At 42.7% G+C, this 12,766-nt stretch overlaps 2 protein-coding genes across 8 annotated transcripts in view; one reads left to right on the top strand and one right to left on the bottom strand.

The window, feature by feature from the left end:
• Positions 1-3,486, bottom strand: part of EFCAB5 (EF-hand calcium binding domain 5) — a 35,775-nt gene extending 32,289 nt beyond the window's left edge. For 2 of the 7 annotated variants that reach the window (XM_071765056.1, XM_071765055.1), the window contains exon 1: positions 2,891-3,485. The gene's annotated coding sequence lies outside the window, so the exon portion shown is untranslated. Of the gene's footprint in view, positions 1-1,713; positions 2,235-2,890 lie in introns of those variants that run through there. The other 5 variants (XM_071765059.1, XM_071765057.1, XM_071765060.1 and 2 more) reach the window with 3 other exon arrangements.
• The window catches only part of SSH2 (slingshot protein phosphatase 2), a 90,558-nt gene continuing 80,500 nt past the window's right edge, over positions 2,709-12,766 (top strand). Inside the window, 3 exon segments of the mRNA XM_071765062.1 lie at positions 2,709-2,729; positions 2,731-2,896; positions 2,899-3,002. Of these exon segments, the coding sequence (XP_071621163.1) occupies positions 2,721-2,729; positions 2,731-2,896; positions 2,899-3,002 (279 nt within the window). The 5' untranslated portion in view covers positions 2,709-2,720.

Below are 12,766 nucleotides of genomic sequence, written 5' to 3'. Positions count from 1 at the left end.
TATGAAACAAATGGAAAAATACTGTCCCTTTCCTTACAGTGATTTTTTTTAACCCTCAAATTAGAGCATAAGCATGGGGCTTGGAAGGAGGAATAAAAATGGCTCTATTTTTCTCCAAGTGGAATCCCGTGGGTTAAACAAACCTTTAATTGTACCCTATTTAACTTGGCTGTTATGCCTTATATGTTTTTGCTAGGCAAAGTGTATCCTTTTATTATGCCATCAAATACTTGCACTGTTGACAAAATAATGGGCTGAATATGTCATCACAGATGTTTTGCTGGAATTGCCTCTTCTATCTTTTTTTTTTTTTGGTTTTCTGTGTAAGACACATTTTGGGAGCACTCTGTTGCCTTTTGCAGCTGATGCCAAGATTATGCAATAAAAGCCCTGACATGTAGTAATGATAGTTTGTGTTAGCCAGAGAAATGTTTGCAGAGTATTAAAGAAAGAAAATAGCCAGTTTGGGGAATGCATGGAAAGCCAGCTCATGTAGAGCTTCACATCCTTCAAGGGATATATTGGGCTAAAGCTGCAGGTGCTGCTCACAGTGCTTTCAGCACAGGGAAGAATAAGGCCACACTTCCCATCTCTTTTTTGAACCAACCATGATGCTGTGACCACAGGCTGCCCTCTAATTGCTCTTTTCAATCAAAATACAGCTATGCCTTATAGCTTTCTCCTCCACGTTTCAATTCTGCTGCTAAAAAACACTGCACATGCAAATAATACCCTTTTAATGGCTTGGAGAACCTCTGTGGTCTGTGATTATTTTAGTTAATAACTGATATGTTGGACCTTTGGCTAACTGGAGATAGCCCCTCCATTATTTACTTGTGGTAAATGATTAAAAAAAAAAAAGTGTTTGCTGTTCAAATAACTGGAAGAGCTACCAGACATATGAAAATTACACAACAGTTGATTTTGGAAGCTGGTTTAAATAATCATTTCTTGACAGACCTATTATTTGCAAAAATCCATTTGCATGAAACAAAACAATAATCTGGACACTTGAGAGAAAGGTGAAGACCATTAAGACTTCTGTCAAGAAACTTTCCCATCCTCAAATGCATCTACAATGAAGCAGCAGCAAACCTAAATATTCTTTAAAATTATCGAAAACACAAAGGTGACTAATGTGGTCTGAAAATATATACTCCATCATTTAGTTCTACAGCTGGAAGAAACAGAAATTTTGATAGGAAAGAAGTCCTGGTGAAACCCCAGATAGAGCTTTTATTCTATAGCCACATCTAACAGCCTCACTGCTCTACCTATGTCATTTGAAGGTGTGAAAAAACCTGGTATGTGCAATTCACAAGCACAGAGCAGTCCTTTTTCTCTCAAAACTTGCAGCTTGCTTTATGTATGATGGCAAAAGGATACCTGGATTTGGAATTGTCTTTGCCAATCTATATCTACACCAAAACCACATCTGTATTGCAGATTCACCCACAGAAAAGATAAGGCATTCAATAAATAAATGGGAGGGAGGGACTAGACAAGAGGCTGCTCAGGAAGATATTGTTTTATTGGGAAGCTGGGGAATGTTCAAAACTTGGGAGATGCTATTTTAAAAGGGGTCTGGAAAGCATTTTCTTAACCTGTGTGCCATGAATCAAGAGTGTGCTGCTAGCCCATTTACCATAAATACAGTGTTTCAAAATAAAAACATGATGGCTGTAAAAGGCAGGACAACACCTCCCTGATCACCTGTAGGTTTTGCTTATTCTCCCATGTGCTTGGATCCCACTGGAGGCTATTTTAGACTCTTTCATGTTCAAGACCCTGGCTTGCTGTGCAGTCTGCTATATGCTCAGCTTTAGTCCAGTTTAAGGAGCCTGTCCCTTCATCCTCTCTTGTCCACGAGGAGGCAAAATACCTCCTTAGCAAGCCTAAGTTCTTCACTGCAATGAAGCTCAGCTCCCAGAGCTGCCCTGCGAGTTATTTTGACTGCAGGGCACTGGGGAATAACCTAAAGAGCTTCTATGTGGTTTCTCTGGTGTTTAGATATCCTGTGGAGTCCTGTCAGCCTGAGGAGCAGATGAGAGGAATATGAACCCAGTGCTTAAAAATAATCAGTGGGTTAATGCACACTTGAAAAAGAAGAGCTTGCTCTGTTTAATATTTAGACTGGCTTCTGTTTAGGATATCTAGTACTGTCATTAGATGCTGAAGACAATTCCTGATCCCAGTTACCTCCTTGCCAACATTCCCAAGAATTTTATAGCACCAGGCCAAAACTGCAAAAACATTGAAGATTATTGGTGCTTGCCCCGTTCTCTCAGAAACCAAACCATCCAGCAGCTTTGCATTCTGGGGATGTCTGAGCACTTAAAACACCACGTATACTTATTAGATTAACTTTTCGGGGTTTGGGCCTGGGCATCGATGTATAAACAGGTCTTATATGCAGAAAGAGTTACTGTTGCTCCCTAACACATTAGTGACCACGAAGGCCAACTTTCACCAAGCGCAGCATCATCCACATCACTACAGCTCCCAGCAAGATGGGATTTAAAAAAAGCCAAACAGCCCAAACCCATCACTTTTACGTACCGGAACGCCCTGCCAAGGCAGTACCTCAGTCCTTGGGTGACTCCCTCACCTCCCAGGCCCAGAGCCCGAGTTCCCCCCGCCAGGCCCGTCCCGTCCCGGCCTCTCAGGGGTTAAAACCGCCGCTGACGGGCGCGGGGCGGTGCCGCGCTGACAGGTGGCGCATGCGCTCTGGCGCCGCATTGTGCCCCGCCGGCCCAGCCCCGCCGCGCCTCAGTCGGCGAGAGGCCGTTGGCGCGCGTGGAGCTGCTGCCCCCTGCGGCCGGCGCCGCGTCCGCTCCTTCCCCCCCCCCCCCCCCCTCCCCTTCCCCGCCCTCCCGCCGCCGGCACTCGCCATGGAGTAAGGCCCCCGCCGGCCGGACGGGGGGCCCCGCCGCGCCTCGATGGCTTTGGTCACGGTGCAGCGCTCGCCTACCCCCAGCGCCACCTCCAGTCCCTGCGCCTCGGTGAGTCCAGCCGCCCGCCCGGCGCTGAGGGGAGCGCGGCGGTTGGTGGCCGTTAGGGTCCGGCGTGCGGCCGTGCGCATGCGTGCGGCAGACCGCTCACCTTTCCTCCCCCAAGCACCCCCTTCCCGCCGGTGCGGGGGCCCTGACAGCTCCGTGTGGGCAGCGGCGGCCGCCCGTTCGCTTCAGTACCCCCCGGCCCGCCCGCCGCTGCTCCTGGTCCTTGGAAACGGGGTCAGACACCGCAGCCGGGCCCTCCCGTCGCGCTTGCGTCGCTGTGGCTTGGTGACAAGCGAAGGGAGAGGCGAGGGTCCTGGGTGGCCCCTCAGCAGGCCCGAGCTGGGGTGGCGGGGCCGGTGGGACTCCGGGTTATCAGCCCGGAGGCTGCCGAAGGGTTCCCGCCCAGAAAAGCCCCAGTGGTTCCCTCAGGGTCTCGGTCAGAGACCTCCCTTAGGTCTCAGCCCCTGTGCAAAGGTGCTGCTGCCCCAGCTGCAGCTCGGAACTGTCTAAATAAAACAGCCGGGGTTAATTTTGTTTGCCTTGTATGTGGTGGGAGAGAGGTGGGAAGTGTGCGAGGAAGGAAACTGACATTGGTCTGGCTACAGCTGTTGTGAGATGATTTAATCTGACAGTACCTTCTGGGTATCTCCGGTACATGGCCCTGCCTTTGCAAAGAGCTAAGATATTGTTTTTTGTTTTTTTTTAACGTTGTGTGTAATCTTCAAGAGGCTGTGTCAAGCCCAGGACAGATACAGAAAAGCCAGATTTCAAATCTCTGGGTAAGATGTGCAGCATGAGCAGATGTTCTTGCTGCCCTGATCAGGAAGTGAGGCAGGAGGCTGTGGAGACTTTTTGCTTTCCAGGCTCTTGTTTAGGACTTCTGCATTGTAAAATCTTGCATGGTAACCTCTTAAACTGCTACCTACCCATTATGCAGCTTCTTTCTAATATAGCTAAGGATGAGAATGAAAATACTCAGTGTGCTTTGACTTTTTGTATGCTTAGTTATCACTTGGCTTTTTTCCTTAAAAACCCTCATGCAATTACCACATATGTATTATGACTGGCTTGCAAATGTTTTGGAGGGAGAAGAATTGAAATCCCAGCTGCTTCCGTCATCAGGGGGGTTGATGAAAAAGCCAACTACTCTGAAGATACCTCTTGTTGTGTTAGGTAACCTCTTCTGAAACTAGATCAGCTACTTGACAGGTCCTGCCTGCCCCGACAGCATTTTAGCTGTCAGAACACTTTTTTTTTTTTTTTTTATCCCTTCCTTCATTCCCACGTCTCTCCTAAAGTATGTTTACTTAGCAGCACTGATTAATTTTGGTTCTGTTTCTCTGCTGTAAATATTAATGTGTTGCATTACTTCAGAGGTTGCTTCTCCCTTTTGACTTCTTTACCCTTTCCATTATTGCTTTTCTCATACATTTTTAGCATTTAAGGTATCTTATTATGAGAATAAGCATGTTTCTCTTTGCATCTTCTTTCTCCCACTTGGATGATGCACAACACCTTCCTTGGTTAAGTATTTGATATATGTGAACAATTAGTTGTATTCTGTAAGGCTTTCCCATCTGGAACAGCCAGGCTCTTTTCCCAGCCAATTAAATTAAGCTTAAACTATACTGATGTTTGAACACAGCTTTGTTTTTAAATATATTAACAACTCCCACCAGAGCCTGATAAATCCAGGGAGTGCAGACTTTGGTATGTGTACCTATATTCTCTTTCTTCAAGTAGCCTTAAATCCTTAGTGCCCTATGCAAAAATAAGTGTGTGACTTTACCTGGCCTGGTGTTGGTTCTCATAGTTACTTCTACTTTCTCACACTTTCCTTGCAGTCTAAAGCAGGAATGATAAGCATCATATTCTGCCCCTAACTGCTATTGTTTGAGCACTTCTGCATTTCCTGTTACAACTTCCTAACCACACTTCTGGGTTTGGACTGCCCTTTTAGCCTCTTGTGAGAGACCTGGGGTTGCTCACTTCTCCATCTTTCCATCAGAATTTTATTTGAGCGTGTGTGTGTTCCTCCTCTCTCAGAAAGTTGCTTCTTAATCAAATCTTTTGGTGTAATTTCAGGTGATGATCCTTCCTAGACTGATAGGGCTTTGTGAACAGAGCAGTCCCCTTCTTAGTAACTTAGGAAGTTCTTAAGAAGACTTTGGTCTTGTGAGCTTGCCAGTCTCATGAATCCTTGTTGATTCAGACAGAGGACTTAATTCTTTCAGTTGTAACTGAAATTGTTTCAAACATTCTGTTGAAAACTGATACTTCCTTCACAGTGGCAGTGGATTAAGGGTTGGACTTGATCTCAGAGGTCCTTTCCAACCTGGATGATTCTGTGATTCTATATGGATTGATGACTGTCTTCAAGTTACCTTTTTAAAAGAAAGCTCATCTTGCTAAATGATCTTTTGGTAGTATAAAGGTTTAACTTGCTGTGTGAAACCTTGCTGTTTCAGCTTGTGGTCAAGGAAGAAGCATCTTGGTGTGTAAGCAAATCACTATAGCTAATTCTGTTTCCAGGTCACTTAATGCTGAGGACAGAAATGAATTCTCTTTTAAATTGTTTGACGTCTCCTTGCTTTAGAGGTAAACTTGTTGGACAAGGAGAAAAGGTAAAATTGATGTCCTCAAACTGAATTTTTGCATTAAGTATGCCCTATAAACAGTTATAATTGGCTTTTATGGATTCAGGGGAATAGCTATTCTGAATTGCTCTGAAATTGGATGGCTTTTATTTATAGGGTTTTATCTTGTTCTCATTGCCATAGAGCATCTCATGAGCATTCATTTCAGAGTAGCTCCTGCAAAGATGATACATCTACAGCCCTCTGGTCGCTTGATGTCTTGAAAATTTCCCTAAATTATCTGTCCAGACTTCCACTGTCTGTTTGGTTTGACCTTTGGTTATGCAGCCACTTTTGAAAATAAGACTGCAGTCTTCACATCCATACAGCAGAAGTTATCTTCTGATGTGCCATGTTAGCAAAAAATGGTAGAAAGCAAGACTGTTCTACAGTGAGATGTAAAAACACTGTGAGCTGGAGAGGGGCTGCTTGCTGCTCTGACAGTTCACTTGTCTTCCTTACTCTCAGGGAGATGATACATTTTTTTTGGAAGGGAGTGACTGACCCAGAAAGAGAGGATATGCTGCATATCTTGTTCTACAGTGCAGACTTATAAAAAAAAAAAAGTTTAAAGCTGATGAAAACTTGCAGAAAATTTTTGTATGTATAAATGCATTCATTTGTGTTAAGCCTCTTCTCTTCCTAAAGCAGCTTGGTGAAGCTTCCTGAAGCTGGTTGGTGACAAAAGACCAATCCTTCTCTTGAAGATTTGTTGTGTATTGTTTATACACATAAAAAGTGTCCTAAAGATCTGTGTGAAATTTAACATCCTTTTTTAGGTTGAAAACAGTATTTGGAGCTGAGGAGGAGGAGGATGACAGTTAAATTGGGACATTGCTGTGGATCAAGTAGCAACATTCTTAAAACTTGAAGAGCACAGAGAGTGTTTATCTTTTTTATTTTTAAAGGATCTAACTGTCCTTTCGTAGGATATCTCAGTGATAGCTTGAATTTGTTTTCTTATTCCTTCCAGAAACAACCAACCCTTTATTCACATTTCCCAGATGTTTCTGGTTTTTCGGAGCGTTCATACCTTACAGCCACACTAATGATTATTACGCTTGGTTTATGTAGTGGAGTGGTTTATTTTTGCTGGATTTTTGAATCTGATTTGTGGGAAGAGGAGTATACATTTGGATCTGTGACTTACTTTGACGATCGGGTCTAATATTTGTTATTGTGTTTATTGCACTGAAGGATGTACCAGATATAAAATACCTCTTTCATATTGTGCTTTACATTAAATCATTCAGTCTAATGTTTCTTTGCAAGTCTGGCAGCTACTTCTCCCATATCCTTCTTACTCTTTTTGTTTTGTTTCTTGTGGCACTTCTTTACAAGTTGGTTTTTTTTGGAGAATTTGTGTCTTGACCAGTGAAGTCCACCCAAAGAAGCTGTGGTAGCTGACCTACAAGCTGATGCCTGCTTTTCTTGGGGAAAGTCAGGGTTCTTGTAGTACTTTGTCAGCATTGACTTTAAATGACCATTTTTAGGTTAAGAGAGAAATTTCCTCTTTGTAATTCTGTCAACTTTTTTTCCCCACTGAATACGATGCCATTTGTGGCATTCTAGATAAACCAACTGTACAGCTCAGTACTGAGCACACTTCAAAAGAGGAAGTTACATAGAAGAAAGCAAAATGTACACTAAAGTTGTCATCTCTTGGGTTCCAGCTATGTATGAATTCTTGTGTTTTGAAAAGGAGCTTGTAATTTGAAAACGCAAATAGCCTGTGATGCTGTAATGAGTCATTATCTGACCAATATTGATTCTTGCTGTTTAAGGAATGAAAGGTTGAAAAGGGCAGGGTACTGTAGTATTTACAGTTATTCTAAGAGTCAATGACACATTTACTTAAGTGGAGAATGCTATTTTGAGTGGAAACTGCCATTCAAAAAGCAGTCTGCTGGAAGTATTTTAGTGTAAGAGGGCTGCCTTCATGCAGAGGTAATGCCTGAGGATTTCCAGTTACTGGAAGAAAAATCCTCAAAGATCCATAGCTGCAACTATTCTGTCTTGGGAAAAAAAAAAAAAATAGCCTTTGGGCAGCTTAGCACTGTGTAACTGCTTCTGATCACAGCCTGCAGCTCAAGGTTTCATTCCTCAGTCACAACAAACTAGTACCTCAATGCAACTTCACTGCTGAAGCAACAAGGCTGTTTTGCAGACTGGCTCTCAGGAACTCTGCACGCTGGAAGCTCTTGCTGTCCTTGCAAGAATGTACTGGGTGGGAAGACTTAAAAAATGCCCTTGTACTTGCAGAGTTCAAGAGGCCTTTAATGCCTTCATATCTGACTCTTACTGATGCCATTAGCAAGAAGCATGTAAAAAAGCTGCTGGTCTTCTGTGACTGATACGTCCTTTGTATAAACTGGCCCTGCAACATGAGAGTGCTAGGCTTGTCTACTGCCTGCTACAAGTCTTCAAGCTGTCTAAGTTCAGCCTGTAAATTTAAGAAGAGTCTCCTCTGTTCTGTTGATTTGCGTGAGCATCCTTTTATTTTATTAGGTAGTGACAGTGAAGCTCATCTCTTGTATAAAGGTTGAAGGATCTTGGAAGCAGGAGAAAGAAACAGGTATCTGTTGAAGGTAGCCAGTGATTTAAGCAAGGAAGACAGGGTTTCTTCTTTTGGCTGGAAGCTGTTGCTCCAGAGTACTCTGTTTAAAGGAGTAAAAAATTATGAAGGCTAAAAACCACATTTGCATTTCAGAGTTGGGCTGTGTAAATTGATTAGATCCCTGTCAGTCATCCACAAAATTCTTATTCCAGTAGTACAATATTGCAGTGTGTGTGTTTGGGTGCTTTCATTTGGGCAGGCTTCTGTAGCTGCAGTTTTGAATGTGTCAATAGCTTTTTGCCCAAATAGATTTGCTCTGAATATGCATCTTATCAGCGTGGCTCATTGCAGGCTGATCTCTTTTCAGAAGGCAGAAAACGTTGCTGTAAGATGAGTCACACAGTTAAACAGCTTGTTGCTTCCATGGTGAGACGCACCCTCGCTGGGTATGCCAGCAAGCATGAAGCTCCTGGCAAATACCCTGTGACATGAACTTCTTATGGCCTGGGCAGATGGAACTCCTCACCAAAATGCATTTTGCTTGTGGCCGCTTACTGCTTTTGGGTTTATTTGTCCTCTTCCTCCTGAGGAAATCCTCAACTGAGGCTTCACGGAAATAATGAAGTTACAGCATCAGTATGGGCTGTTTCAGGGTGGAATGAGTGGGGAACTTAAGGCCACAGTATCAACTTCTTGTACTCAGGTAATGAAAGACATCAGAATATTTAATCTGGCCTATTTTGAAATAACTGTTTTATCACAGATCATACTGTCCCTATGCTAAGCTCATTCCAGAGCTCAGGAAGAGGCTTGGATTCTTGAGCCTTCCACTGCTCTGCAAGCGAAGCAGCACAGAGATGTCAGCTCTAGAATTGTGCAGGTCTAGGGCTTATAATGCCAGGCTCCTTGTTGCACAGCTTACCCCCTGCCCACCCCATGGGTGAGGTGAACCTTAAACAAATCTGAGGCAAGATAAAACAGGGTCTGAAACGCAGAAGACCCTAACCTGACTGCTATGTGCTGGAGTCACAGAGTCATTTTCTGTTTCACAGGCTTTGACACACAGGCTGCAGCATCTGCTCTGTGATGGTCTTTCCATAAGAGACAATCTGTAGGCCACTTCAGTTAGTTTGCCTGTAACTGGCTTTGCTGTTGTCTGAGGGAGGATGTCACAAAGGGAGTTTGGAGCAGATTCGAAGTCCAGGAATCTGTTCTCCCTCAGAACAATGAGAAACAATAGGAAGTAGTTGGGGATGAATGGCACTGTACCAGTTCTGCTGAGGGATACTGTGTTTGTTTGTTAGGTCACAATGTCTCCTTAGCAAGAATGCAAAAGCTGCCAAGCTTGGCACATTTGTCCTCAATTTTTAACTGGATTGAATATCTCAGAAGTGGATTTTAATGTGGAAAGTTGGTCCCATCACAAGGGACTGTAGTAGTCCTATTATTCTTGCTGACTGTTATTGTGTCCCTTCTGTTTTGATGTATGGAGTTATCACATTTATAATCACAGCAAGAACTTTTAAGACTTGTTCAACTGGCTAACATCTGAGAAATGTGTAAATTACAATTCTTAAGAAAAAAAAAACAAAACAAAAGAACAAAATAGCTTTTCATCTCTACACCTTTTAGTGTGATGGTGTCTTACATGTGTAAAATGCTTTGCTTTCCAAAGAAGAGCTTTGTTGGTAGTTTGAGGTAGCTGGAGTCTTCTGTGTGATGCAGGGCCAACTTAATCCATCTGAAGTTTCCCACAAGTCTGAAGCTGCCGAATGCTCTTAAGTGTCCTGAGTGCCATGTCCCAGGCATTTAAGAAAGGAAGTCCCAACCTCCATTTGCTCATGGAATATCTGTGAGTTTGCTGTCCCTCTGCTGAAAAATCTTTGCAAGGTTTTGCTCAGCCAGGAAGTGACCAGTCCTTAGCCGCTGCAATTAAAAATACAAAACAACTTCTGTATGCAAATGTTGATGCCTAAGAGCAGAGACTCAGCAGCTGTGTGAGGTGACCTGCTTCTTGGATGGTAGCAGGTACCCTTTGGAGTACTTCTTTGCAGTAGTCTTGGGTTCTGGAGCATCTTCTGTAGAAAATAGGGTGTCACACTGAAAATTTAACTCATAAGTAGCTTCGGGGTGAGCCAGAAAATGACTTACAGCGAGGAGCTAAACCTAGTGCAAGAGGAAATGCAAGAGGCGACAAGGTGTTTCTGGAATTAAGGATTGATTCTTTTTTGTTGTTGTTCTCTGGCATTGCTGTTGTCTCCTTGTTTTTGTTTTCCATTCCACAGTTGTCTTCAACAGTTTAAAATAGTTTTAAGACAAACAGCTCTAGGCATGTTCTTCAGATGATGCTGTAACCACTGTATTTAAATACAGTGCTTCAAAATGTGGTATTAAACAGTTAAGTAGCTGCCATGTTACTTTGTCTTCCTGGGTAAAGTGTAAACCTTGAAATGACAGCATCCACCTTTGCTTTTAAAAATGGTTGACGAAGAGTTGATTCACTTTCTGAATAAGGGCTTTACTTATGTAACTTCTAGTGAGTTTGGTTACTGGGAGTTTTCTCTGTTTTTGTTTTCAGCCGAGTTGTGCTTATGTGGGGTAGCAAGCTTGTGACTTCAAAAAGTGAAGTGAAAAAGAACAACTTAGGCTTTTTTTCTCTTTCTGGCATTACTTCCTTCCTGGTGGTATTTTGGTTGCACAGCAATAGGTTGTTCAAGCCTGAACTTCAATACTTACATGAATCTTCAGACAGCAGCTGCCCCTGTAGTGTGGGTCAAGTCTAATATTACATAAACATGTCACTACAATTGCACACGGAAATCAAATATTAATATATTATCCCTTGCTTTTTGTGTCAGCTGCCATCTTGTTCCTCAGCACTTTGCTAGAGCTGACTGCCCTGGTGATGTGCTGGGGGTCAGTTGTCCTGAGCAGCTTCTACTCTGCTTCTGAGTCTTAAATAGAAGAGGTTATCTAGGGAAAACGATAGAAATGTAACATATTTTCAGATGTCCTCCCAAAAGTTGTGCATAATTACATAAACTTTTAAGTCAAGGGAGGCATTACCAGTTCAGGTTTTAGTATGACTGGAAGAGAGTTTGCATAGGCTCAGTGGGTGAAATGAGTATTTTTCACATATACTCTACAGATCCCTGATCACAACTTGTGTTTCATGCTGCAAAGATAAGAAATGTGCCACAGGCTTCTGCAGCCCACATGTCTGGTACCTGCAGTAGAATTTTTCTCTTTTACACATATACCAGAAACTGCTTTTGTCTGGAGGAAGCTTTGTTTAACTCAGAGCTGTTTGTGTTGACTGTAGATGGCTGAGATGGTTGTTCTAGGGGGGTTTTTATATGGTTCTATAACAAGTGAGGAATTTCAGGCTTGACTTTCCCTTGAGGAGCAGAGAGAAGTTTTACATGTTTTAGTATTTGGGTAGAAGATTATGTGAGTCAAAATAAATTGTTAAGCTGGAGTAGTTGCTCACATCTTGCTTCTAAACTTGAGATGTGCCTCATTAAAAAAAAAAAAAAAAAAAAAAAAGATAATTAAAATTAAAACCACCCCAAAATTGAAGCAGCAAACTCAAAATCAAGCACACACCACCCTCCTACAAGCACCTCCCAAAGCAACCCCAAAACAAAACTACTTGGCTTGTTTAAAGTTTAAACTTGCAAATTTAGTTTTATGACAGATGAGCACAGAATGCCTTGAGCCAAAGCAGGTATGTGCAAAGATAAGATAGCTCGAGGTGAGATGCAATATAGATTTGTCAGAATTTTATTTGCTTTCAATAAAGTAAGACATCCTGGATATAGTTCACACTTTTTAAACTTCACTTTGATGGTGAACATTTCTTTGCTTGTGCTGTGGGAACTATTGAAGAACCCTGAAGTGTTTGAGATGTATCAACATGGTATCGGTGAGGAATCTTTTGGGGGGGATGGAGGATGGGAAATGATTTGCCAGCTGACTTCTGAGAGCAGTCAGTTTTGCTAACAGGTAGCATCACTCTTCTTGGCTGGGGTTCAGTGTCTCTGTGGTGTGGAAGCATGCTGTGTAAAACCTGAGAACTTCCTGCTGTGGTAAGGAACCAACAGCTCTTCCAACAGGTGCAGTCTTTAGCTGCAGTCCTGAAGGCTTAACAGAAGTATTTGTTGTCATGGGCCTTCAATATTGTCCCTCTCAAACTGAGCAGCTGACTCCTGAAGGAGCAGTGGAACAGGCCTGAGCCTGGCCCGAAGCAGTTCAGAGCTTTTTTGTCTGCCTTGCACTGCTATGATAAGAGAATTAGGAGGGGAAGCTGTGTTCAAGAATCTCTAATCCATGATGGTGGCTCTGACTGAAATGAAATAATCTTATTTTAAAGGGTGTTCTAAACCACTAAAGCTTTATAAATATTAATTTTGTTCTTTTGTTTCCTAATAAAAGGCTTTTATTCATGAACCACTATTTATTTATTAACCTGACAAACTAATAGCAAGCTCTCTTCTTGCAGTGTATGCATGTGCCATATCACAATTCTGCTTGTCACCATAATAAGAACTTCATTCATCTGCTTTAAAATGTCA

The sequence above is a fragment of the Heliangelus exortis genome, chromosome 21, assembly GCF_036169615.1.
Source record: "Heliangelus exortis chromosome 21, bHelExo1.hap1, whole genome shotgun sequence".
NCBI classification, from domain to species: Eukaryota; Metazoa; Chordata; class Aves; order Apodiformes; family Trochilidae; genus Heliangelus; species Heliangelus exortis.
Note: the sequence above shows the minus strand (reverse complement) of the source record. Positions and strands in the feature narration are given on the sequence as shown.